General features: G+C 47.3%; 2 protein-coding genes across 2 annotated transcripts in view; both read left to right on the top strand.

Moving 5' to 3' along the window:
- The window catches only part of EMWEY_00030270 (hypothetical protein, conserved), a gene marked incomplete at both ends in the record, with an annotated part of 7,760 nt that extends 42 nt beyond the window's left edge, over window positions 1-7,718 (top strand). Inside the window, 19 exons of the mRNA XM_013481608.1 lie at window positions 1-18; window positions 332-682; window positions 903-1,039; window positions 1,318-1,563; window positions 1,809-2,034; window positions 2,510-2,635; window positions 2,892-3,178; window positions 3,322-3,443; window positions 3,659-3,795; window positions 3,987-4,087; window positions 4,308-4,375; window positions 4,652-4,752; window positions 4,965-5,140; window positions 5,407-5,637; window positions 5,779-5,953; window positions 6,118-6,372; window positions 6,555-6,747; window positions 7,057-7,388; window positions 7,527-7,718. The exon at window positions 1-18 is cut by the window's left edge and continues 42 nt beyond it. Coding sequence (XP_013337062.1) covers window positions 1-18; window positions 332-682; window positions 903-1,039; window positions 1,318-1,563; window positions 1,809-2,034; window positions 2,510-2,635; window positions 2,892-3,178; window positions 3,322-3,443; window positions 3,659-3,795; window positions 3,987-4,087; window positions 4,308-4,375; window positions 4,652-4,752; window positions 4,965-5,140; window positions 5,407-5,637; window positions 5,779-5,953; window positions 6,118-6,372; window positions 6,555-6,747; window positions 7,057-7,388; window positions 7,527-7,718 — 3,474 coding nt within the window. The remainder of the gene's footprint in view (window positions 19-331; window positions 683-902; window positions 1,040-1,317; window positions 1,564-1,808; window positions 2,035-2,509; window positions 2,636-2,891; window positions 3,179-3,321; window positions 3,444-3,658; window positions 3,796-3,986; window positions 4,088-4,307; window positions 4,376-4,651; window positions 4,753-4,964; window positions 5,141-5,406; window positions 5,638-5,778; window positions 5,954-6,117; window positions 6,373-6,554; window positions 6,748-7,056; window positions 7,389-7,526) is intronic.
- Window positions 7,719-7,862: 144 nt separating this feature from the next.
- Window positions 7,863-26,427, top strand: EMWEY_00030280 (Dynein heavy chain family protein, related; the record flags this gene model as incomplete). The annotated part of the gene is made up of 37 exons (XM_013481609.1): window positions 7,863-8,106; window positions 8,344-8,530; window positions 8,718-8,881; window positions 9,041-9,202; window positions 9,411-9,568; window positions 9,829-9,992; window positions 10,222-10,356; window positions 10,577-10,720; window positions 11,076-11,737; window positions 12,151-12,304; window positions 12,543-12,859; window positions 13,089-13,670; window positions 13,872-14,035; window positions 14,224-14,343; window positions 14,610-14,813; window positions 15,370-15,424; window positions 15,617-15,761; window positions 15,952-16,438; window positions 16,796-17,140; window positions 17,364-17,957; window positions 18,076-18,243; window positions 18,448-18,604; window positions 19,042-19,194; window positions 19,370-19,451; window positions 19,624-19,768; window positions 19,999-20,190; window positions 20,443-20,679; window positions 21,307-21,429; window positions 21,798-21,947; window positions 22,136-22,765; window positions 22,935-23,252; window positions 23,574-23,833; window positions 24,079-24,145; window positions 24,873-25,167; window positions 25,343-25,511; window positions 25,763-26,022; window positions 26,279-26,427. Coding segments are annotated over 37 exons (8,742 nt in total), but the record flags the coding sequence as incomplete, so codon positions are not given.
- Window positions 26,428-26,911: the final 484 nt, after the last annotated feature.

Raw genomic sequence — 26,911 nt, forward strand, 5'->3', positions numbered from 1 at the left:
TCGGAAGGTGTAGCTCAGGTGTGCTATAGAGGACGGTTTAGGGTTTACAGTATAGGCTTCTAGGAAGAGTTAGGGTTTGCACTGCCTTCTTCCACCTCTAGCCAGCAGCCGCTAGGCCTCAGCTCTTGGGGTCTATGGTTAAGGGTTTGGGATATAGGGTTTAAGGTTGGGGCAGAAACACTCACCGCCCAGTGCACGCAAGCCCGTCGCGCCCCAAAGCCTATGTGCAGAGTTCTTCTAACCCTCAACGCTAAACCCTAAACCCCAAACCATCGAGTATCAACCATAAACCCTAAGCGTCTCAAGCGGGGTGCTGCCTGTTCCTGCACAGGATGCCGATTCGCCTACCCAAATGACTGCCGCCGCGCCGAACTCCCGAGCAGCAGCAGCAAATGAAGCAGCAGCAACAGCAGCAGCAAGAGGGCATATCCCCTCATATACTCTGCCTCCTGGTTATCCAATGCCACACACATGCGTTGCTCCCACCTGTGTGCTGCTGAAACAGCTCGAGGACGCGGAAGCTGCAAAGGCAAAAACAAAAAAGACCGCAGCGCTAGCAGCAGCTGCAGCTGCAGCAGCAGCAGCGCAGCAGCAGCAACAGCAACAGCAACAGCAGCAGCAGCAACAACAAGTGCAACAGAGAGATAACGAGCAGACCATCGGTGTCATTAGAAACGACAGAGTGGGAAGGGCAAGCAAAAGATGTTGTATTGGCCGTTGCATGCAGTTAGCCACTCATACGCCTGTTGCTGCTGCTGTGGCTACTGCAGTTGCTGCTGTTAGTACTACTGTTGCTGCTGTAACGGTTTGCTGCTGCTGCCACTGCTTCTTGTGCTGCTGTTGTTGCTGTTGTCTTTTATCTATCCTCTGTGAAAAAAGCAGCTCTGTTGTCTTTGGTTCAGTTAACTGGTGCTGCTGCAACGGACAGCAATGCTCAGCAGCAGCAGCAGCAGCAGACCACGCACTTACAGCCGTCGGAATTCATAGACTTAGTGCTGGGACACAGATCATTAGCGGATGAGTTCTGCTACATGAACAGGTTTGCTGCTGCTGCTGCTGATGTGGCTGCCGTTGCTGTTGCTGCTGCTGTGCTGCTGCTGTCTCTGGCGCTGTTACTGTTGCTGTTATTGCTGCTGCTGCTGCTGCTGCTGCATAGCGGTTGCTGCATTAGAGCAGTGTTAGAAGGCTTACACCATCCAATGAGGGTTTGACCTCTCAGCTAAGGGTGACTGATAGCATTTAGGGGGTTGCATTGTAGGCTTTAGCGTAGGGGGCACAATGGCGTGTTAGGATTTAGGGTTTTGTTTGTATGGACAGGCGAGGTCCTTACAGTTACGAGATTGTACCATTTGACGCCATAAACCCTCAAGATTATTTAACATTGTCAACGCATGCAGTATTGCATTATAATGCTGCAAAAGGAACAGATTGTTTATCTGTACATCAATGGAAAAAAGAACAAGAATTATATGCTTCTCTTATTCAAGTTCCTTTCTTCTCTAATTATCCTAAATGGAGGATGATCGCCCTCTGGAAAACCGCCATGAGGGAAATGCGATTCAGGTATATATCTACTAAACCCTCACACGTTACTCCTAATAAACCCTACTTATAAAACCTAAAAGCCTAGTCTCCATCAGTCCTAATAAACCCTTAACAACAAGTCGGGTCTATTCCTTATAAACCCTAATCAACAAACCCCTATACTGTAGGAGGTGAAACGGGACGCCGCGGAGGCCTCAGCTGCAAAATAGGGTTTGGAAACCCTCGAGAAGGGTTTAGGGTTTGTGGGTTGTATGATGTTGCAGGAATTGTGCCGAAGTTTTAGAGAAGAATTTATTTCCTCTTAATAAAATTCTTGGTCCTTCTTTATGTTCTGTTCGCTCCCTTGCAATGAAAGTTGCAACATGGGATGTATTAACAGCTCCAGGAGATTCTGTGGTGTCACTACAGCAGATAGAAGAACTACAAAAAAGCAAACAACAACAATTCGCAACAGGACTTCAAAGGCTCTGGGCAGCTGTCGTTTCAGAAGTAAACAACAAACATCCTACTACAGGAGGGTTCATGATCTAAGGTTCAGAGTTGAGGGTTTAGGGTTTAGAGTGCGATTTTAGGGTGTAGGGTTTCGGGTCTACGGTCTAGGGTTTAGAGTCCGGGTCTATGGTCTAGGGTCTGTGTCGTAGGGTTTAGGGTTTAGGGTCTGCAGTTGCGCATGCAGATTCAAAAGGCCTGCGCGAACTCTCTCCAAGACTTCCTGCAGTGCAGCGGGTTTGGACACAGCCAAAGGGGAGACGAAATGCAGCAGCCAGGCAAAACCCTAAACCCTAGAGGCAAAACCATAAACCCTATTTCATAAACCCTGAACCGCAAACCTAGACCCTATGGGTAAAACGCCATGGGTTCCCAGCTGGCAGCAATCTACTGGGAAGTTCAATTGCTTTGAGACGCTGTTGTTGAACAATTGTTTAGGGTTTAGGGTTTAGGGTTTACCGTGTGCTGTGCTCAGCTCGAGGTTTTGAGCGCCGTGGCCTTCACGGCATTAGTAGTCTTGCAAGCCGGAACACCCATAGAAGCAACCCTCAAGGGGGGCTTTCTGTCTCTTATACAGAGAAAGCAACAACTCGCATGCAATGTAGGCGACTTGTTCGCTTTATTAGAGTTTGTCAATACCTCTTCGAGGCCGCTCTAATGGACTTCGCCAGAAACGCTACCCAAAGACTCATCGATGGACTTGTCAGCCAAAAATTAGGGTTTACGGTTTAGGGTTTACAGTTTAGGCGTATGCTTTGGGTTGTACGATTTAAGGTTTGTTGTGTAGAGTTTAGGGTTTAGGGTCTGTGACTTAGGGATTAGGGTTTAGAGGACATGTTGAATTGATTGTTCCTCAGGCGTCGTTTGAAAAGATGGCAAAGGAAGGGGACGGCTCCCAGCAGCAACAACAGCAGCAGCAATCGCAGCAACAGCAGCAGCAGCAGCGGAAGCCTCAGCAGCAGCAGCAGCGTCGTTTGCAACAGAATGCAAGGAAGCTGGGGGATTCCAGAGGCCGCAGCGCTGGGGGAGCAGCAGCAACAGCAGCAGCAGCAGCAACAGCAGGTTCTGTTCTGTCTGGCACCAAACCCTTGCTGCTCGTACAGCTCGAGCTTAGCCGCTCCGGTGTATCGCTGTCTCCTCAAAAGTAAGGAAACAAGAGGAGAGACATTACAAGGGAAAGGAGACACCACAGGCACAACTTAGAGGCGACACAAAACTCCAAACCCTAAACCCTAAACCCTAAACCCTACAAGGATTTAGCTGCCGTGTTGCTGCAACTATTCTTAGGTCCGCCTTTGTCGAATTCTTTCGAGGCATTCTTTCTGAGACATTTTCTGTTCTTTCTTCTACTGCTTCGTTTATTACTGCTGATGAAATGGCGGCATTCACAAGTCCCTTAACAGGCTTCGGTAAACCCGAAGCCCTAAACCCTAAACCTTGTATCTAGTGAAACGGAGAGGGACCTTCTTCTCCTACAACAGCTGCCAATGTCTCACAAAGAAACACGGTGACTCAGGGTTTAGGGTCTAGGGTGTCGCTTGTACAACATGAATAGTAGGGTTTATGCACTAGAGTGTAAGGTTTAGGGTTTAGGGTTTAGGGTTTGTGTCAACAGACTCTATAGGAGAGGAAACAGCCTGCCGCTCCTTCCCATCCTTTTTACAGAGCGAAGAATCATCTTTGCCACAGTTAACACGCAAAACCCTCGAGCTTGTCGATTCTCTCTTTGATAGGGTCACTGCAGCTGCAGAGGGCTTTACTGTGAGCCAAACCCTAATCACTAAGCCCTAAACCCTAAAGCAATAAACCAGCAACAAGCGGTTGTACCTATTTAACACAGAAGAACACTCAACAACAGAATGAATCGGGCGGCATACGCAGCAAACAGAGATGCACATGCAGCTCAATACAACTTAGGGTTTTGGGTTAGGGTTTATGGTTTATGGGTTAAGGTTTCGGGAACATGTTGCTTGCAGAAATATGTTGAGGTTTATAACAATAGCGAAAGCCTCTCCACCGCCGCCCTGGAGAAGATGGAAGTGACTGACTTTGAGTGCGTCGACCGCCCAAACCCTAAACCCTAAACCCTAAGCCCTGCACCGTACAGCCTAGCTTCCGGCGCCCCATTCCCCAATCCTAAATGCTACACCTTAGTTATTAAGGGGCAGGGCCTGGGACATGACCCCTGACCCTTGAAGGGGAGCTCCTAGCCCTAAACACTAAAACCTAAACCCTAAACCCTTGTTGGCAGGGTTGTGCGGGTGTATATGCAGCCAAACCCTGAGCGCGTGGCAGCGAGATGCTGACGAAGTCTCTTCTTTATCTCCTCAATTGGGCCAGGGTTTGTTTTGTTTAGATATCTCTCGTTTGCAGAAAACCCTTTTGCCATCCCTTAAGAGATCAATGGGCTCGATTCAAAGCTACTTGCCACAGGCAGGGATCCACATACACCAATCCCTAAACCCTAATATACCCTAAACGCTAAACCCTAAATTCTCGTTCCCACGTGCGTCCGCAGTTCAACATCTCTCAAGAACATGTCACAAGACTGGTGCATTTGCTGAACGCCCTTGGGTTCAGGCTTTACGGTTTAGGGTTTAGTGTTTAGGGTTTTAAGGGTTTGCGCCGCAGCTGGCAAATAGCAGCATGACAAAACTGCTCCAGGAAATATCAACAACCAATGCAAAACTTTCAGTTGTTCCTCAAGATATAAACTCCGTAAGCCCCAAGAACTACGGTATCATGTTTAGGGTTTAGGGTTTAAGGTTTACGGTATGTTTGTTGCATCTGCTGGCTGCAAAAGGAGTTGCCGCAGGGCTTCTAGCAAGCTTCTGGTTTGGGCTGCTGGTCGTCTGTTCTTAGAGAACGCATCCCGAATTTAGATTTTAGGAGTTAGGAGTTGGGGTTTAGGGTTTAGGCTGTGTTTGCAGTACGTGGACTTCAACTGTTTCTTAGCGGAGACGCAGAAGGAAACCCTACCTGCAATCGAAGCAAATGCTCTTCGGGTGTCTGGACTCCTGGATATTTTAAAGAGGGTTTCATTAAGAATCGATGCAACCACCAAAACCCTTTTTGCCGAACTCTCTCAGGGACTTGCGGGCCTCCGGTAAGCCCCAAACCATAAACCCTACTATCTAAGTCTGAAACCCAAATCCCTCAAACCACATCAGCAAACCCTCGGCCCAGGACCCAAAAGCCTAGACCCTAGAATTCCAAAGCCCTAATCCCCAAACGTTAAGCCATAGCCTCTAAAACATACGCCCTAAATCCGAATCTTTGGCACTTTTCGCAGGAGGCATCTGCAGCTTGCAGCTTATTCTGTAGACCCCAGAACCCCTAACCCTAAACCCTAATTTGTGGCTCTTTTCTCAGAACGCAACTGCAGTTTGCAGCTTATTCTGTAGAAGGAAGTATAAAGCGTTTCCAAGAGGAATTGGAGGCTTGTACTCCTCTCATAAGAGATAAGCTTGCAGTGCTGCAACAGGATCTACGCGATCCTAAACTATATGAAGCAGAAACTACCTTAAGCCAAGTAGAGCCTATTCTCCACAGTCTCGATAAACAACTGCAAGATTTAAAGACAGAAGTGGAAAAATGCAAGAGGTTAGCTCATCTAATTACCAAAAGAGCCCCCCTTTGTCCTAAACGCTTCGTCAATCTCTGGTTCATTTTACTTCCAAAGTTGTGCCCTCCGACGCATGCTACGGCTTAGGATGTACAGTTTAGCGTTTAGGGTTTGTCCAGGTGCGAGGAGGTTCTGCGGGTGGATCCGACCCCGTTCGAGGGTTTCGAGGAGACAATGCAGTTGTTCAAGGACTTAGAAAAGTGTTTGCAGTTAAAAACAGAGTTCGAGGAATTCAGCGCCTCTATGGGACAACAGTTGTTCTGGAAGGCGGACATCCCGCAGATTCAAACCACCGTTCAGGCACGCCAACCCCTAAACCCTAGACGCTAAACCACAAGCCCTGAGGTTTGGGGGGTTTCTGCCCTTTTAGGGTTGAACAAAAGCCACAGAGATGTCCAGGGGGAGCCACAAGCATGTGACGTTTAGGGTTTAGGGTTTGTCAAATTGTTTGTGTCCAGGGTTTTTCCAAGAGCCTGCAAGGTTTGGCAGGTCTTTTGGGGTGTCAGCCACTATACCAAACCCTTCAAATCTCCCTTGCATCTTGCAGAGAATCCCTCGCTGTTGCTAAGGCTCTGAGAAACCCTGCCTTGCGGCAAAGACATTGGAATGCAATTAAGGGTTTAATTGGTGATGAAGTAGATTTAAAGTCAGAGACCCTTCTTCTCAACGACCTCGCCAGCATCAAACGCCTCAAGGAAACACCCGAAATTCTCGTACATTTGTCCTAAACCCTAAACCCTATCAAGAGGCCCACAATAAACACCTTCAAAAATACTCCTAGCTCAAATCGCGCAATGGGAGAACCCCGACACATGTATTTGAATTGCACAGCTGCGGGTATGGTTAATTAGGGTTTGTGGTTTAAGAATAGGGTCTTGTCTGGGTTGGGCTGCAGACGCTATCATCGGATGCTACAGCCGAGGAAACCCTTGAGGGTTTGCTGCACTCATTGAGGCAAACTTGGGATTCTTTGCAGCTGCCGCTAGTTAATAAAAGGGTTTCCAAAGACAATGTCTCTATTCTCGGGTGTCTTGACGATGTCATTGCCACTCTCGATGACTCACTTGTTAGCGTCAACACTATTGCTGGTGCGTATCGGATGTTTAGGGTTTAGGGTTTCGAGGATCCCGTTGGCATTGAAGGGTTTAGGACTGTGAGGGGTTTATGCACTTTGTGGGTGTCGGACTTTACGCACAAGCCTTTGGGTAGACAGTTCAGTGTTCAGGCCTAGGGTTTAGTGCTTTTTCGGTAGCTTTTAGGATTTAGGGTTTGTAGTTGTTTCGACTGTGGGAGTGTTTGCTGTTTGCGTCGTGCTTGTATTTTCCAAGATTTGTGTGTGCTGGGTGTATGTTCGGGTGTAAAGGAATTGGGGTTCAGGGTTTAGGGTGTGCGTACAGCTTCGCCATTTGGCGCATTTATGAGAACGGAGGTGGAAGAGTTGCAGGGCGACTTAGCCCGAGTTCAAGATACACTCGAAGAGTGGCAGGCAGTACAGAGCAGTTGGCTGTCTTTGCATGCAATATTTAGTTCTGCGGATATTCGCAAACAATTGGCATCTGAGGCATCAAAGTTTGCTGCAGCAGATGCGCAAATTAAAACTATTTATCTCGATGTTTTAGAATATAATATCTGCCTCAATGCATGCAACAAAGAAGGAAGATTGGAAACCCTCAAAAAGCTCTCCTCTACTCTCGATGAAGTCAAACGCGGACTCGAAGACTACCTACAGGTGTGTAAAGCCTAAATCTTAAACCCTAAACAGCAAGACGCTCAGATACAACCCCCCAACCACAGCGAGTATCCTGGTGTAGGGTGTAGAGTTTAGGATTTAGGGTTTAGGCTTTGGGGTTTGCCGGTGTTTTTGCAGAGCAAAAGGGAGTTATTCCCGCGCTTCTACTTTTTGTCCAACAAAGAACTTTTGGGTCTTGTCAGCCAAGGCAGACAACTCAAGTCTGTTGAGCCAATCCTGCGGAAGTGCTTTGCAAATCTTTATTCGTTGTGGCAAGAAGGCGATGGGAAGAACCCCGACTTAGCAGGTGGCGGAAGCCCTAGGCCCTAAATCATAAATTCGAGCACGATACTGTCGGGGTGACAGTGCAGCACGCAGCAGTCGTGAAAGAGTGCTGAAGAGCCTACTTCCGTGCATCCATAAATCGCAAAACCCTAAACCCTAAACGGTAAGCCCTAAACTCTGCTTTTAGGAATGATATCCGCGGAGGGAGAGCGCGTGCCATTTTACAAGAGCTTTAAGTTGCGTGGTCCCGTGGAGAAGTGGTTAACTGACTTGGAAATGACAATGAAGAAGACGATCCAAACCCTAATGAAAACAACAAAAGCTCAGGTGTATGGACAGCCACCAAACGAGTGGGTGTTCCAAACCCCAGCGCAAATCTCTGCCTGCCTATCGCAACTCTTTTGGACGATGGATGTCGAAGAAGCGCTCTCAAGTAAACCCTAGAAAGTACTAAACCATAACCACTAAAGGCCTCGAAAATACAAGAGTTTTGGGGGTTTAGTGGTTAGCGTTTTGCTGCTTCCGCTGCCTTTTTAAGCAACGTAGAATCGAGGATTTAGGGTTTAGGGTTGTTGCGTATTCGTGCCTCTTCTTTCTTTTTCTTCTGCCATCTGCTTTGGTTAGTGCGTAGACTTGTAGCTTATATGTTCCTTTATTGGTTCTGCTGCAGCTGGCGGGCAGCAGCTGGAGATGGTGCAGCAGCAGCAGCTTCTGCTGTTGCAGCAGCTGACAGCAACTGTTCATCGCGATTTGTCTCCGCTTCAGCGTTTTGCCGTCTCTGCGTTGGCAATTCAAACCCTCCACAACCGCGATGTGCTCGAAACCCTCATCCAGATAAACCTCACAAACCCTGATGGGTGAGAAACCTCACCACCAACAACTCTAGGGTTTAGGGCTTAGGGCTGAATGCGTGCGCTTTAGGTTTTCGCAGCTCGAGAATTAGAGTTTTGCACGAGCAGCATTCAAGGGTTTAGTGGTTTTGCTTTCGGGTTGAGGGTTAAGGGTTAAGGGTTTAGGCTTTAGCATTTAGGGTGTGCGGATCAGGTTTGACTGGCAGAAGCAGCTGAGACACTACTGGGACGACGAAATTGAATCAATTTCCATTGTGCAGCTAACAGCTGAATTTAGCTACGGAAACGAATATTTAGGGGCCCCACAGCGGCTGGTCATAACTCCTCTTACAGACCGCTGCTGGCTAACCATCACCAGTCCGCAAACCCTAAACAATAAACCCTTTACAGATCATCAGCCGGAACAGAACCCTAAACCCTGATTTCTATGTAAACTAGTTGTCTACGCATGCACGCCTGCACATCTCTATGCGTGTGTCTGTGTCTGTGAATTCGTGTTCTTGTCTGTTTATTCAGCTGCGTTAAAGGAATTATTTTTGAACAGCAGCATAGCAGGGCCTGCAGGGTCAGGAAAAACAGAAACAGTAAAAGAACTGGCTAAAGTGTTAGGGTTTTTGTGTGTCGTTTTGAACTGTTCCGAGGCTGTCGATTTGTACGTATTGGATAAAGTCTTTGCAGGTCAGCAAACCCTATTTTGCATGTTCTCTTTTATATAGTGTTCTTCATCTTTTCGCTTGCTGGTGTTAGTTTTGCGTTTACTTTGTTTGTTGTTGGTTGTTGTTGTTTGCTTATTGTTGCTGCTCCTGCGCTTCTTTCTGCATGCGGTGTTTGACCATCCATCAGCTAGGGTTTAGGGTTTAGCGTTTAGTGCTTAGGCTTTGTGCAGGTGTGCTGGCTAGCGGCGCCTGGGCGTGTTTGGATGAATTCAATCGATTGGACTTGGAGGTTTTATCTGTCGTTGCTCAGCAACTGCTGCGCATGCGCCATCTCCTCATGACTGCAGCCACCACCAATCCCCAAGGCCCTACTACAGACAAGCCCCACGTAAACGCACGCATGCATGAGCCTGGGCACGCATTCATGTATGCACGCGTGCATAAGTGCATGCATGCGTCTGTGTGTGCATGCATGCATGCAAACCCCAACAGTAGGAGGATTTGGAGCTCGAATGGGATGAGGGAAGAGCGAGGGTCTTTACTGCATGAACTTCAGGAGGGTTGCAAGCAACTGCTGCTACTGCTGCTTTTGCTGCTGTTCTTGCTGCTGATGGTGGTGTTACTGCTGCTGTTGTTGTTTGGTTTCAGGACGGGCCGTCTGTATGTGCTAGCTGCGGCATCTTCTCAACCCTTAACCCTAATTATGGAGGAAGAGCAGAACTGCCACAGAATCTGCAGTGTCTCTTCCGCCCCGTTGCGATGGTTGTCCCTGACTTTGAGGCAATCGCTGAAATTACTATCTTTGCTCAAGGGTTTAAACACTCGAAGACCCTAGCAAACAAATTTGTCAAGTTCTTCAAGCTCTGCGCCCAGCAGGCAAACCCTTAACCCTAAATGCAGCACCCTTAATAAACCCTCCCATCCTGATTGCCTCCCCACCATGCACCGCGCTTGTGCCAGTTACGTACAACCACACACCGCTCTACCAATTTCATGTCTAGGGTTTAGGGGCTAGGGTTTAGGGTTTACGGTTTGTGGCAGTGCTGTTCAGCTGTCGCCCCAAATTCACTACGACTTCGGCCTCAGGGCAGCCAAGGCTGCGCTGTTGAGAGCAGGAGAAATCAGGAGAGAACACCCAAACAAATCGGAAGAAGCAGCCCTCGCCCAGGCTATCAGGTGATAATGGAGTAGGGTTTTAGGGTTTAGGGCTTAGGGTTTGCGATTTTGATGTGGGGTCGGTGCGATGAGCACATAAGCGTGTTTTCTGGTCTACTCTGGTTGGATCGTGCAGCTGGCGGTTCTGAATCTCAGCTCTGGGGTCTAGGGTTTATATATTAGGGTTTCGGTTTGGGGTGCTAAGGTCTGGAGTTAAGGTCTTGGGTGTTTTGTGACGAAGAGATTCAAACGAATCCAAGTTTACGGCTGAAGATAAGCCCATCTTCCAAGCTCTTCTTCAGGATTTCTTCCCTCAAGTTCTTGAGGAAGCAGACAAGGAAAATGCTATTGAACAAGAAATTCGGGAAGCCATGAAGTTTCTCGAGTAGGCTTTAGGGTTTAGGGTTTAACGTTTAGGGTAGTGACGTGTGTGGGTTTTATAATTTAGCTCGAACTTCTATGTTCGAACTTCTACTACTCAGCCGACAGTCCCTGAAGTTTGTCCTCATCGTTGCTGTTGTACATCGCCTAGGGTTTAAGATTTAGGGTTTAGGGCTTGATATGCCGTTGTAGAGTCTATTGTTTAGACTGTAGCCTTCTGTTTTATGGACGTTTTCTCGCGTCGGGTGTAGCACGTCGAGTTTTGTACATACGGTTTTATGGTTAAGTGAGATGAAAGGCTTGGCGTTGATTTTGGTTTAGGGTTAAGGGTTATGGATTTAGTGCTTGTGGGTGTGCAGCTTGGTGCCTCACGCGGAAAGTGTTCAATTGGGGGTTTACTTGCGTCAATTGTTGGAGTCGCGCCGAGGGACAATTGTCTTGGGTTCAGCGGGTACAGGGAAGAGTAGCACGATTTCTGCTGCAACACATTCTCTTTCTTTTGCGTGGTCTGCTGCTGCTTCTGCTGCTGAAGATGCCGATACCGACGCAGATGCAACAACAAGCAGCACTTCTGGAGCAACAAATAGCAGCAGCAGCAGCAGTGGTGGTGGCGGCGGCGGCGCAGCAGCAGGAGGAACAGAAGAGGCAGCAGAAGAGGCTGATGAGGAAGCGGCTGGAGAAGACGATTCCGCATCTCGTGACCGCAGCACCAGCAGCAGCAGCAACAGACTGAGCAGCAGAATGAGCAGCAGCAGCAGCATCTGGGGACCTGCTGCTGCTGCAGTGCAATGCCGCACAGTGAATCCTAAGGCAGTAACAACAGCAGAATTATTGGGAGTTTTTAATGAAACAACAAAAGAATGGAGTGACGGAATTTCAAGTTTAATTATTCGTGAATATGCAGAAAATCAATCGAAACCTAAAAAGCAAATCCTTATCTTCGATGGACCCATCGACTCACTTTGGGTTGAATCCCTCAATACTGTACTTGATGACAACCAAATGCTCTGTCTACCCAATGGTAAACCCTAGACCCTAAACCCTAAATAATCGATAGCTAGCAAATGCTCTGTATACCCAACGGTATACCGTAAACCATAAACTGTCAATAACGTATTTTAGGACAGGCAGACGCTCTGTAAGCCCTAGGCCCTAAACAAGCTTCGAATCGTCCTGGTTGATCTCAAAACCACTGCTCCAGCAGTTGCCTGCCCTGCTAAAATCCTTCCCTGTATCTATTAAGGGTTCCAACCTACGGATTAGTGTTTAGGGCTTATGGTTTGTGTTTGACGGTGAAGGATTTTCCTTGCACGTTTAGTGTAGTCTTCCGCCTTGACCAGTTAATGTGTGCGTTGGAATTTAAAATGATGGTTTACGGTTGAGGGTTCCCTAGGCGTTTTAGGGTTTAGGGTTTAAGGTTTAGGGTTTGCGCAGGTGAGAGAATCCGCTTAACTCCTTCGATTCGCCTTCTATTTGAAGTCTCTGATTTAGAGGCTGCATCGCCTGCAACTGTCAGTCGCTGCGGGATGCTTTATGTCTCCTCTCAAGTACTCCACTGGAAGCATATCATGGAAGCATATCTTGCAAGGTCTGTTGCTGTGCTGCTGGTGCTGCTGGTGCTGCTGCTAGAGCTGGTGCGGCTACTGCTACTGCTGCTGCTTCTTTCGCTTTCGTTGCTGTTGCTGTTGCTGTTTTGCTGTCCTTGCGGTTGCTGCCTTTGCATGTGAGGTGAGCTCGCTTTAGAGTTGTTCCAGCCTTCACACGCAAATCATAAACCCTAAACCCTAAATCTTTGGGTGTGCGTATATTGGGGCTGCGGTGCACAGACTGGCGGATTTGGTGCCCCGCGAGTTTATTTGTTCTTTGCGGGGCCTCTTTGAGCTTTCGATTCCTCCTTGTCAAGTCTTCCTTCAATCCGAGAAAGCAAGTGGTGATTCAGATAACAATAACAACAACAATAACAACGGCAACGACGGCAACAACACCAACAGCAGCGGCAGCAGCAGCAGCACCAGCACGCTTAGCGCAGAGGCAATTGTTCAATCAATATTCCGAATGCTCATAGCGCTACTCGAACTGCCTGTACACCCGACGGCTCCCGACCCAAGACAAAAGGGAAACAGGGAACCGACTGACAGCAAAAGTAAACCCTAAACCCTAACAGTACAACAAACCCTAACGATTAGCGGGCGCCTTAAACCATAAACCCTGTCAATAAACCGTGACTCAACCCCCTAACCCTAGTGTTTCGTACGGGCACCCCATAACCAGTGTGCGGTGAACATGGGGTGCGTATGTAGCATTAAGGGAACTAATTAGGGTTTATTGCAAGTGGTTTGAGTTTAGGGTTTGATGTTATGTATTGCGTGAAGGCCGTCGCATGTCTCAGCGCGCGAGCAGCGTGCATGCAGACCCTCCGAGATGTCTGTACACCCCAGAGGAGTTAGAGTTTTTGTTGGCCCCTTGTTTCTTTTTCTGCTTCGTCTGGAGTGTTGGCGGCAGCGGCTGCATGCAAGATGTGTTTTCTTTTTCTCGTTTTTGTGAGGATTTATTTGAAGAGTATGTATCTTTACCTCGGGGAGCAGATGTGCTTGATTTATGCTTAAATATACAGCTGAAAGCAAATGCCTCTCTTACATGCAAGCGCAGCAATTCAGGTGTACCTACACTGGAAGAAGAGCCACTGCCGAGCCTGCCGAGCCCTCGAGAAGAAGGAGCTGGAGGAGACAAACCCCCACCAAAGGAAACCAAAATAAAACTTACAGACCCTCAAGCCTTAGAAAAGGCTAAGAGACATAAAGCCTACTTTATCCCTTGGGAGAAGACGATCCCCGACGATCCCATCGATCTTACTGCAGATTTCCACTCCCTCCTCGTTCCCTCCAAAGAAACCATTCGCATGCGTTCTATGGTAGAACTTCTCATCAAAGGAAAAATACCTATTCTCCTCAGCGGTACCCTTAACCCTAAGCACTAAACAGTAACAGTAGACAACAGACACTAGGCCACCATACCTGCATATCCCACACCGTTCTCTACCGCACACACCCACATGAAGCTTTCCTCTTAACCGCAGGGGCTACAGTGTTGGCAGCAGTACTATGGTTTAGACTGTAAGGTTAAGACGCCGTTGTTGTTGTTCTGTGAGGGTTTAGGACCTAGCGGAGCAGGAAAGACGGCTTTAATGAAACAACTGCTGCAACAAAAGCAGCGCGAAGAGAGGGTTCAAGTTATTTCTTTAGGGTTTTCCTCAAACATAAAACCTGCAACCTTGCAGGCGCTCCTTGAATCCAAACTCGAGACGAAGCGAAAAGCCCTGGTCAAACCCTTTACCATAAGCTCTAAACCCTAAACCCTAGACTCTAGATTCCGAGGCTTCTTCGGTTGGGTAGACTATTTATTGACGGGATGACTCGTAATGAACGTAAATCAGCCAAACCCTCTGGTGCGCCTGCCAAACAACCGTGTATTGTTTCGTGTTTAGGGTTTAGGGTTTACTGTGTGCAGCTAGGACCTCCAGCCAACCACGATTGCATTGTTTGGTTAGATGATTGCAACCTACCTCTTCCTGACAGTTTCGGGTCTCAGCCAACAGCTGAGCTCATCAGGCAAATAGAAGAATTCAAAGTACTTCGTAAACCCTAAGCCCTCAAACCCAACATCGGGGACCTAAACCCTAGAGCCGACCGCTGCATCGGAGGAGGCTGTATCGCTTCGTGCTTCGTGTTGAGGGTTGAAGGCATATGACGTAGGGTGTGAACTTTGTTTCTAGTGTTTGCACGTTTATGGCTTTCAAAGGTTAAGGGTTAGGGCGTAGGGTCTTGCTGATTGTTAAGGCATGTTTTGGGGCCTAGGGTTTAGGGTTTGGGGACTTAAGGTTTAGGTGTGTTCAGGGCTTCTATGACTTGAAACGCATGCACTGGAAAGCGGTTGAGAGGCTCTTCTTTATTCTTTCTGTTGCTGACCCCACAGCTGGTCGTCCTCTTCTCTCTCCTCGGCTGTCTAGACACTTCCAAGGCATTTTAGTTTCTGATATGGATGATTGTTCTACTCAAAAGATCTTCCAGACCATCCTTGAAACCCACTTCGCACACATCGTAAACCCTAAACCCTAGATTGTAAACCCTTGGACACCCACAATGCACCAATTTAACCCTTATTGTTGTTGTCTACATTTTTCAAATAGCCTAAAACCTCAGAAACACTCGTAAATACTCATTAGCTTTCAAACTCCCTCCTTAACCCTCGTAAACTCTCGTCCTCGCACACACAAACAAATGCGAATCATACACGAGGGAAACCCTCAATAGCGAAACTAGTCGGTTATAAACCCTCTGAAGCCTTATGCGTAAACGTCGGAAATCCTCATTATGAGTCTACAGTCATTCAAACCCACTGTATACCATCTAATACTCTCATACACCCACTCAAGGCCCCAAGCCCCTACAGACATACCCGTAAACACTCCTGAGGAGTTCCGGTGGGGGTTTAGGGTGCATAGCCAAAGCGTTTGGGTCTTACGGCCCATGGGATGAGGCTTGGGTTCACGGCGTAGAGCACATTGGTGAGGGTTTAACCTGTAGGCGCTCTTCTAGAATGTGTTGGGTTGAAACTTTAGGGTTTAGGGTTTTCGTGGAATTCCGTGCTCTTCAGGGGGCGAAACAGGAGCTCCGAGTTCAGGCTAAGGCCATCGTTGATGCTAGCATTGGTACGATCCTCAACGCTAAACCGTAAACCCGAAATCCTATTCCTCGAATCCCCCTCAGCGAACAGCTGGAGTTTCCCCTGTCTGAAGGCACATTTCAAGGCGGCTCGCGTTAGGGTTGGCCTTTGGGGTCTAGGGTTTAAAGTTCAGGGTTTAGGGTTTAGGGTTTAGGGTTTGCGAGAGTTGGGCGCACAGAGCTCTATAGACAAGTGAAGATGACTTTGCTGCCAACGCCCTCGCGGCCAACATATTTGTTCAATTTCCGTCACCTTAAGAATCTGTTCCAAGGCCTAATATCTGCAGATGCAGATGCAATTGCCCCAAGAAATGCATTTGTCAGGTGCCTGTTTACTGTTCAGGTTTTAGGGTTTGGTGTTTGCGGTTATGGCTTTATCATTGTTTCTTGCGAGGTGGAACGACCAAGGTGTTGGCGTGTAAGGGGCTTTTGGCGTGTACCTGATTTTACGGTTTAGGCTTTAGGGGTCAGGGATTAGTGTGTAGGTTTTATGGTTTAGTATTTGTGGTTTCAGGCTGTGGATGCACGAGTGCAAGAGGACATTTGGAGACCGTCTGATGAGCCGGGAGGAGGGAGAGTGGTTGGAGGAGTTGTTGAGGGATTTAGCGACGCGGCGGTTGTATTATTCTGCTGCAGCGGCTGCTGCAGCCCAGCAGCAGCAGCAACAGCAACAGAAAAGTGGGAATTACTTGAACTTATGGGGCGATTGCTTCTCCAGGGGGCAGCTGCATTACCGCGAGGCTCCACCTATGGAGCAGCTGCTGCTGCTTCTGCATCAATACAGCGAAGAAGCAGCTAGCATGCTGCAGACAGGCACGGAAGGCGATACAACAGGAGCAGCAGCAAACCCTGTTGTCTTCTTTCCAGAGGCAGCAGAACGCATTGTTGCCCTCTGCCGACACCTCAAATATCCCCAAGGAAATGTCATTCTTCTCGGTGTGGGGGCAACAGGCAAACAAACCACTGCAAGAATTGCTGCATGCATTCGGGGCTATGCTTTAGTATGTTTGCTTATCGATCTTTGCTCATTTTAGCCAAAATAATAATAGGAGTCAACACCAACAGGAATCATAGGATTAACAACAATTGCAGAAGCAACGACAGCAGCAGCAGAAACCGCAACAGCAGCAGGAGTGGCGGCGGCAGCAGCAGCTGCTGCCACTCCTGCTGCTATAGCACACAAAGACAGCCATATACTAGAGCATAGCGACAGATATAAAGAAGGGAAGACACAGAAAAAAGAGACAAATAACAAAAGATAAAAGATGAGAATGAAACAAGCAAAGATTGTATATGCAGCGCCTCATCTGCTGCTACAGCAAATTCGCAGCAGCATTTGCATGCATTTACTGTTGCAGAAAGAATTTGAATGCCATGCCGACGGCAGCAAGGACTCTGCAGGAGACTCTTGGACCGGCTCGCAGCAGCAGCAGCAGAGTACCACAAGCAGCAGCAGCAGTGGCGGTAGTGGCATGGAGGCTGGATCCTCTTCAATAACTGGCAGCAGCAACACTAGCACCACCACCACCAGCACCACCAGCCGCAGCAGCGCAGCACTTAACAAGTTCCGTGAGGACCTTAAAGATGTTCTAATGAGCGCCGGTCTTAGTGGAGGAAAAGAAACAATCTTTTTGGTTAATGACAGCCAAATACTAGATGAGCAAATACTCGAATATGCAGACGCCATTGCCAATACCGGAGAGGTCGGGTGGATCCATAGTTTAGGGTTTAGGGTTACGGGTTTGAGCTTTTGGGCTCAGGGTTTAGGGTTTAGGGTTTAAAGCTTGATTTTGCCTAGGGGCCACTACACAGAAACTGCTATCACAAACCAGTTGTTTGTTTGGGCGATTTAGTGTTTGGAATGTAAACAGTGTTCAGGGGCTAGGGTTTAGGGTTTATGGTTTAGGATGTAGGGTTTGTGTGTAGGTGCATGGTTTGCTGGATTCGGACTCCGTGGAGATGATTGTTTCGGACTTGACCTCTGCTGCTGTGGCTGGTGGTTTGATCAGCAGCAGCGCCACCCCCAGCAGCAGCAGCACTAGCAGCAGCACCAGCACCGAGTTTATATTAAGTTTGTTTAGAGATAATATATTAAAAAGACTACGAATATGCCTTTGTCTGTCTCCTATTGGTAGCAGTCTTCGAGCAAGACTTAGAAGAAATGCAGGACTTAATAAAGCTTTTATATATTTATTTTTCAGTGTATGGGGAGCTTCTGCTTTATCTGATGTTGCTGCTCACCTATTTGCTGCTTCAACGCCGCAGCTGCAACAGCCGCAACTGCAGCAGCTGCAGCAACAGCAACCAGAGGAGCAGCAGGAACAATCACAACAACAACAGCAGCAACAGCAGCAGCAGCGACAGCAACAGCAACAGCAGCACAAGAAAACACTATCCCAACTCTGCGTAGATATCCATCTTAGCGCAGAAGCAGAAGCAAAACACTTTTATGAAAGGGAGAGGAGAATTGTTTATGTCGTCCCGAAAGCATTCCTTGACTTCATCTCTCTCTTCAACATTGTAAACCCTAAACCCTAAACCCTAAACCCTCAACTCTAAACACTATCTACCTAACCCGTACTGAAACCTAAAACGTAAACCCTAAACCTAAACCCTAAAACCTTGGGTTTGTGAGCAGCTGCTGGGCCAACGCCGAAGTGCTTTGAATTCAAAGCTGCAGCTGCTGAGTTCTGGTATTGCTCAATTAGAAGCAGCAGCAGTTCAAGTCAAGCAGCTGCAAGGAGAGCTGCAGCAGCTGAGGCCCGTCCTACAGGAGAAGCATGCAAAGGCAGAAGCCCTCCTCAAGGTAAACGCAAAGTTTAGGGTTTAGGGTTGAGGGTTGAGGCAGGGGCTAGTTGGTTCTAGCGATTGGCGGTTACACCGTTCGGCCTACAGTTTAGTGGTTAGGGTACGGATCCCGCCAGCAAGTCACCAGGGCGGCGACCGGCACCGTATCTGCGGTTACGAGGGTTTAGGGTTCAGGGTTTGAGGTCTAGGATTTGCGTCGCAGCAAGTTGAGGCGGACAAGGCAGTGGCGGAGGCAGAAGAAAAGAATGTTTCTAAGGAAGGAGAAATTGTTGCGCAGCATAGAAGTGCAGCATTGGCGTTGCAGGCAGAGGCTCAACAGGAGTTTGATGAGGCATTGCCTGCCTTAGAAGCAGCTCTTTGTAAACCCTAATAATCCCTAAACACTTGTAAACCCTAAACCCTGGGCAAACAACTCCGGCCAACAAGGCGTTGAAGCTCAAACGGTGGAAGGTGCCGCGGAATCAGGCAGTGCTGCAAGGGTTTGCATTGCCGTGTGGTTTAGGATTTAGGGCCTCGGGATAGGGTTTCTCATGTATAGATGTGGCTTTAAATGGCCTAGAGAGCTCTATCGTTGTTTGCTGTTTGTTTTCCTTTTTGCTCTTTTCTTCTTGGTTACTTTTTCGTTTACGTTTTCAGTGGTTTGTAACGTTTCTTCTTTTAAGGCCTGTTTGCTGTCTTTGGTTATTGCGTGTTTCATCTTCTTCACTTGGGCTCTGTAGACTGTGTGGCTCCCTTTTCGCTCCCCCAACGCTACACCCTAGACCCTAAACTCTAAACCCTTGTTTTTATCCCGCAGCTTCTCTCGATTCCCTGGATAAGCGCGATATTACAGAAATCAAATCCTTCGCGAAACCTCCCCCTCTTGTCATGTTAACAATGGAGGCTGTCTGCACTATATTAGGAGAGAAGACGGAGTGGGAGCAGTGTAGGAAGGTCCTTGCCGATACAGGTTTGTTTTAGCTCTCTTGAGCTTGTGCATTTACCTTTCTTCTGCTGCATTTAGTGGATTCCTTCTATTCCTCCCTTTAGCTCGATTTCCATGCATACATGCATGAATGGTTTTCAATGACCTGGGAGTAGACGGAGGGCTTAGGGTTTAGGGTTTAGAGTTTTTGTGGTTTTAGGGTTTTTGAATCGTCTGACGTCATTTGATAAAGAGCATATATCTCCCACAACTCTCAAAAAGCTCGAAAAGATTCTCCAGCGGTATCATCACTAGACTCTAGAGCTTAAACCCTAAAGCCTAAACCCTAAACTCTAAACTCTAAACTTTGTATGGCAAATGTTTATTCCCCAGGAGTGAGCTGTGGACAATAAGCCCTAGAACCCAAGTGTTCAGTTGTTTTAGGGTTTAGGGTCAAGGGTTTGTGTGTGTTAGGCCGGACTTCACGCCTGAAGTAGTGGGAAAGCAATCTGTGGCCGCCATGTCCCTATGCATGTGGGTATTGGCTATAAACAAATATGCGAAGATTTCAAAAGAAGTTGAGCCGAAAAGAAAGAAAGTTGAAGAGCTTAACGCACGGGTAAGCCCTAAACCCTAAACCCTCAACGCAGCGAAAGGGTAAATACACAATCAACCTTACATCCTGAACCTTAATCCTGAAAGACAATAACCCATGACGTATGGAAATCATAAGCATAGCCAGCTTCCTCGGTTGCTGCAAGTGGGGTCTAAACCCTAAACTCCACTGTCTTTAACTGAAAACCCGTAAACCCTAGAGGATGGTGCTGCGTATTTAGAGTGTATGTACAGCTCGCAGAGGCAGACGAGGCGTTAAAAGAATCACAAAACCGCTGCCGACAGGTGCAAGCAAAGGTGCAGCAAATGGAGCAGGAGTTGCAGCAGCAACTGCGCGAGAAGGAGACACTTGAAAAGGAGACGCTTCTTTGTCAAACAAGACTTAACAGAGCCAACTTCCTTACCCAGGGGCTTACCAAAGAAGCGGTAACAAACCCTAAACCCTAAATGCCAATTCAGACGCCCCACTTTAGAAAACTCAATTCGCCTTCTAGCAGAAACGCTAATTCAACAAGCTTAATGCAAACCCTAAGTGCTAATTTTTGCAACTGTTTGAATCACCCTTCCGATCCTCTAATCTTGCATATGTACCTCTTGCTTTCGTGTTCGGCTATTGCCGCTCTCTGTGGATGCAGTTAAGGGTGTAGGGTGTAGGGTTGGGATTTGTGTGCGTGAAAGGTGCGTTGGCGAGAATCTCTCGCTGCAGCAGCGCAGCATTTGTCTTCTTTAGAAGGAGACAGTCTCCTTGCTGCAGCAAGTTTAATATACTTGGGGCCTTTGATGGAGTTTTATAGGGAAAGGCTGCAGCAGCATTGGCAGCAGCTGCTGCAGCAGCACCAAATTGCATGCTCCCCTGGATTTGACCTACGAGACATTATGTCCAGCCCCGTCGAGATCAACGAGTGGCGCATGCAGGTGAACCACTATTGCAGCAGCACCACCAGTACCAACAGTAGCAGTAAAATTGACAGCCGAGTTTGCAGTTAAGGCTTCAGGGTTTGTTGCAGGGTTTTTGCCTGTAGGGCTGTAGTGTTCGTTGCAGAGTTCTCCTGTAACGGTTTAGGGCTTGTTGGGAGGTTTGCCTTTAAGGGTTGAGGGTTTGTTGCAGGGTTTACCAGGCGATTCGTCCTCTACTTTTGGAGCGCTGGTGATTTTAAGAACAATTGAATTAGGAAGATCTGCGTTAATAATCGATCCCCAGCAGCAAGCAAAAAGTTGGTTAAAAAAGAATCGAAAGAAGAATCAACTTGTTGTTGTAAACCCTACTACCAATAAAATCCAAAATATACTCGCCAATTGCGTCCGCATCGGACAAACCCTTCTCGTAAGAAAACCCTAAACCCTAAAACAAAACCCTAATTCGCAAGTCTCTACAAAACCCAAAGTCCCAAGCAGCCGCTATGCTCCCCAACCACAAGGCGGAAAATACTAAACCCTACACCCTAAGTGCTTAGCAGCTGCATATTGTGCTCTGTGGATGACCCGGCTTTGTCAAGGAGGACTGCAAAGCTTTAGTGCATAAGGTTTGGACTGTCTGTACAGGTGGAGGACATCGAAGAGGATATACCACCTTTCTTCTCCCCTTTGCTGCGGCTGCCGCTGCAGCAGCCGCAGCAAGCCCTCGAAAACCCGCCGAGGGTTTTCCTCGGGGGTATGGACATCCGAGTAGAGAAGAACTTCTCTCTTATCTTCACGACAAAACTGCCAAACCCTCACTACCTTCCAGACATCGCTATGCAGGAAAGAAACCCTAAGCCCTAAGCACTAAACACTAAACGAGGGGATTAAATCTTAACTCTAGCAAACTACAAAGGTTTGGAAACCGTAACTGTCTTCACAAACCCTATACCCTAATCCGCCTAAACCACAAAGACACCTAAACCCTCGTAAGCTATCATCACTGTCGGGTTGGAAAACCCAGAGGAAAACAAGCTCCAATGACTTGCAACAGTGTAGCCATTTGCAAGCGTGTGCGATATATCTGGCTGCTCGGCTGAGGGTTTAGGGTTGAGGTTTTGGTGCGTTGGTTTCAGTTGTCTATCGTGGACTTCTCTGTCACCCGTGAGGGTTTAGAGCAGCAGCTGCTGGTTGAAATTGTTTTAATCGAAAACCCTGAGGCGGAGAGGCAGAAGACTCAAATACAAATACAAAATGCGATTGACCAGAGACAGCTCCAGGAATTGGTAAACCCTAAACCCTAAACCCTAACGCTAAACCTTGGAGCGCAAGCAGAAGCAAACACAGGAGGTAGCATATGTTGGGGGGAATTGTTTGCTTGTGGAAGCTTCTATGCAGTGTAGCCCATAAACTGTAGGAAGCTCTGAAACTTTAAACTCTAAAACCTATAGGGTTTCTGGTTTGTGGGCTTTAGGAGGAGACGATGCTGCGTCTGCTGTCTACATGTGGAGGCAGCATATTAGACGACGCGCAGCTAACAGACACCCTGGAGGAAGCAAGAGAGACAGCAGCGGCAGTAGCAGAGAGACTAAAAGAAGCAGCAATAGTAATGAGTGACTTAGAAGCAATAAGTAAATGTTTTAAACCCGCGGCATCTAGAGGGTCTCTTCTCTTCTTTACAGCCCAGCAGCTCCAAACCCTAAACCCTATGTATACTTGCAGCCTTGAGCTCTTCCTAAAAGCTTTCACAGAAGCTATTAAGGAGCAGCACCAGGAATACCAGCTGCAGCAAGGCCCTGCTGCAGGAGAGGCAGCAGCATCGTCAGACGGCTTAGCAGCAGCAATGCCTGCAACCGACTTGCAACTATCTCCACCAACGGGAGCGACGGAAACCCCAATTGTTACACCAACTGCAGCAGCAGCAGCGGCAACAGCAGCCGCAATAGCAACCAATGAAGATAGGATCCGTGCTCTTGTAGAAGCAGCAAGTTTAGCGGTTTATTCACAAACCCTCACTGGCCTCTTTGAAAAAGACAAATTGCCTTTCGCCTTCGCAGTCGCAGCCGAAGTCCTCAAAAGGGAAAAGTTCCCCGAAGCATCCGAGGTTCCATAAACCCTAAACCCTAAACCCTAAACCGTGATAGTTAGACTCTATATCCTGCATTGTGTTTTGCGTGTGGGCTTCCAAACAAAAGGATGTTTTGGAGTACATCTTCTAGAAGGGGCAGTATGTGCGAAACCGGGTTTAGGGTTTAGGGCTTGTGCGAACTCAGGCGAGTGAGCTGCTGATGGGGGGAATGGCATGGGGGTCGGAAGATTGCAGCAGCAACGAGACGGACGACAGCAGCAGGCCGAATCCTGTGCCAGAGTTGCTGCAGCAGCAGCAATGGCAGCAGCTACTGTCCCTTTCTGCTGCTGTCTCCTCTCTTCAACGTTTCCCCGTCCATATAGTAGCAGAGACAGACAAATGGAGACAATGGCTACAAACCGCCGCTATCCATAAACAAGTCCCTCCCCTCTTTAAAGAAGAAGAAAGAGTGTTTAGGGCATTTGAGACCATGCTTCTACTTTCCATTGTCAAGCAAGAAGCTGTAAACCCTAATTCGCACTCATTAATCCTAATTCACAATCATACACCCTCAGAAACCCTCCGAGGCCCGAATTAACTGACAGGCATTATTTGCATAGCTGCAAACCCTCATACACCCTCAGACGTAATTGATCCCCTAACCGCTAAACCCTCATAAGCACTAAACCCTAATAGACGAAAACAAACCATAATAAACAGTAAAAACCCGTAATAATCATTACTATGCGCTACCAAACCCTAACAAACCCTGGGACCAAGTTGGACAGCAGTCCGACTGTATTCGCCAAACCCTAAACCCTGTAGGGTCTTGTTTGTGTTTCAGGTTGCTGCATTTGCATTAGAAGTGGTTGAGCAAGTGCTTGGCCCATCCTTCTCTGAGTTAAGTTCTCCTTCCTTAGAGCAAGTTGTTAGCTGCAGCGACAGCAGCAACCCGCTGCTTGTGCTGCTCTCGCCAGGAGCAGACCCCACATCTTCCTTCTTTTCTCTTGCTGAGCAGCAAAACCCTAAACCGCGGTTCGATTGCATCTCTCTAGGAAGAGGACAATGGCCTAAGGCATCCAAAGTTCTCGCTAACGCAATTCGGTAACACCCGTAAACCCTAAATCCTGAACCCTGAAGAAATAACCCTAAACCCTAAACCTTAAACCTAAGCAGTTTTGCGGTAAAGGTTAACCTAAACCCTTGTAAACCATTGGGCATGAGTGCAGATTTACAGCCTGTCTGTACAGCTTGTGCATCGGGTGTACGTACACCGACTGAATGTGTGGCCATACTTGTGTGTGCTTGCCTGCATGCATGCATACATGAATGTGTGCATGAATGCGCAGAGAGGGGGGCTGGGTTTTACTGCAGAATTGCCACTTGGCGAAGAGTTGGATGGCGGAGTTACAGAAAGTAATCGAGTGTATAGACAGCTCAAGAGTGCATACAAATGTAATATCCTCTAATTATGAGGGTTTGAATGCGGGCAACAAAGATGTTTTAATTAACCCTAATTTCCGTCTTTTCTTAACTTCCCTTCCTGCCGATTTCTTCCCCTCTTCTATTCTCCAAAAAACCCTCAAATTCGCTCTCGAAAAACCCACAGGACTCCTGTAACCCTCTAAACCCTAAGCACTAAACCCTAAACCACAGACCCTAAACACTGTACCCTACACCACAAACCGTAAAGAACCCCAAACAATGCGAGGACTAGACAATATAAGCTAAACCCTAAACCCTTCAAAACGAATATCCATCGCAAAGGAGTTTATGTGTAAAGGAACGGAAAGATAATCTCTATTAATTTAGTGTTAGTATCTTCTGCAGGCCCTGTCTCCAAGAAGGGTTTAATGAGCTAAAGCAACAACCAATTATAGAAAAAGGAGACAAAGACACACTTCGATGTTGGAGAGTACTCAAACTGTCTCTTTTGCTCTTCCATGCCATTGCACAGGTAGGGTTTAGGGTTTAAGGTGTACGGTGAGTTGCATGTTCAAGCTTCAGGGAAAGTGCAACTTCTCTTAGATATATTTATTGTATGTTGTTTTATTGTTTTTTGTTTATTGTTTAGGGCTTAGGGATTATTGTTTATTGTTGGTTTAGGGTTTAGGGCTTAGGGTTTGTGTGTGTCATTTAATAGGAGAGGAGTAGTTTCGGTTCCTTGGGATGGAACGAATCTTACAGATTCGGTGCAGCCGATTTAGGTGCATCATTAACTTTATTGCGGTGTATATGGACCTTCGGAGAAACTGTAGGAGGAGAAACGCCTTCGTCTGCCTCTTCTACTTCTTTAGACCCTCTTCGTCGTCTTGTTTGCGAAGTTACTTATGGTGGTCGATTAACCACTAATTGGGACTCCCGCTGTCTTCGATGTCTAGCAGAAAATATCCTTAAGGATAATATTTTACAAGACCCACAAGCACTCGCAGACAAAGGTATGCAAACTCTAAACCCTAAACCCTAAACCCTAGAAGATAAAAGATATGGAGGGACACGGTGTATGTATGTATACGGTATAGCGTTCTAGGGTTTAGGGTTTAGGTAAGAGGATATAGGGTGTAGGCTTTAGGGTGCAGGGTTTAGGGTTTAGGGTTTAGGGTTTGTGTGTAGGTGTGGGGCCGATTGGGCTGGAGGAGGATTTGGACGTCGCCTTTGCTATGCTGCAGTCGCAAGCAGCAGCATCCCCTCAACTACTGGGGCTGCATGCATCTGCGGCTGTGCTGCTAGAAAGAGACAGGGGGAGACAGCTGCTGCAGCAGCTACACAGCCTGCAGCCTCTGTACGCATTTGTTGCTCCCCTATCTTCCCGTTATATCTGTATGCTTTTTCTTCTTATCTGCCTCATCTTCTTTTACTGCTTTCCTTTTCTTCTATTTGTCTCCCTTTTGGTGTCTCCTAGGATATGTTGGGAGACTCAAATAAGCCATATAACCGGGACACTGCTGCCTTAGGGTTTAGGGCTTAGGGTTTATGGCGCTTACGGTTAGGGGTGTAGGGTGTAGGGTTTAGGTTTTAGGGTTTGTGTTGCAGGGAAGCAGCAGCAGCAGGAGGGTCTGCCGCAGAGCAGCTACTGCTCTCAAGAGTTGAGCAGATACAGCAGCGAATTGGCAGCTGCCTGAATTTGCTGCTGGAGCCAAAGACAGTAGATGTGTCTAAAGCTGTTGCTGCAGCAAAAGAAGCAGCAGCAGCAGCAGCATCAGCAGCAGCATCAGGAGCAACCGGAACAGCAGAGACAACAACAGCAGCAGAAAATGACGCAGATGCACACAAACACCCACAAGATGCGCTCGGTACAACGTTCTGCTCATAGCAACAAACCCAAAACCCCAAACCCTAATCACTAAACCCTAAACCCCAGGGAAGGTGGCAACTGGAGACACAGAAACTCAAAACGGCAGCACAATGCATCACCTAAACCCTAGACCCTAAACGCTAATCATCATGCATAGCATTCCCGGCACATCTGTAAAGAAGTGTCTTGGGCACGTCCCTGCCGGCTGAAGGGTTTGGAGCTTAGGGTTTAGGGTTTGCGGATGGTGTATGCAGGTGTTTTCTTTGTACAAGAGGCGTCTCGCTTCTCGTGTTTGTTACAAACCATCGCACAAACCCTTGAGCAGCTGCGTCTTGCAATTAAGGGTTTAGTTGCCTCTTCTCCTGAGACAGAAGCTCTATTTGACGCCATCAATAAGAACCAGGTAAACCCTAAACCCTAAAAACAATAATAACCTAAATTCGTTCAAATTAATCTTATTTTTCCTTTTTACTAACTTAAATTATTCTTATTTCTTATTTAAATTAACTTAATTAATATAATTAACTAATTTAATTAATTTAATTTATGTTTATTTATTTTTTTTGTGTAGGTCCCTCAAAGTTGGGCAATGGTATCCTATCCTTCTTTACGTCCATTAGGTTCTTGGTTAAAGAATTTAGAGCTAAGAGTTTATTTGCAGTGTATGTACAGCTCATCAATTCCTTTTTCTTTTTCTCTTCCTCATTTATTTTATCCTTATGGTATATTTGCTGCTTCCCTACAAAGAGCAGCAAGAATACTTGGTATGTCTGTTGAGCTCCTTCTTATCGCCTTTAAACCCCAAGCAACCGCAGACCCACAGTAAGGTTTTAATACTAAACCCTAAACACTAAACACTAACTACTATATATATATATATATATATA

The sequence above is a fragment of the Eimeria maxima genome, genomic scaffold, assembly GCF_000499605.1.
Source record: "Eimeria maxima Weybridge genomic scaffold, Emw_scaff366, whole genome shotgun sequence".
NCBI lineage: Eukaryota > Apicomplexa > Conoidasida > Eucoccidiorida > Eimeriidae > Eimeria > Eimeria maxima.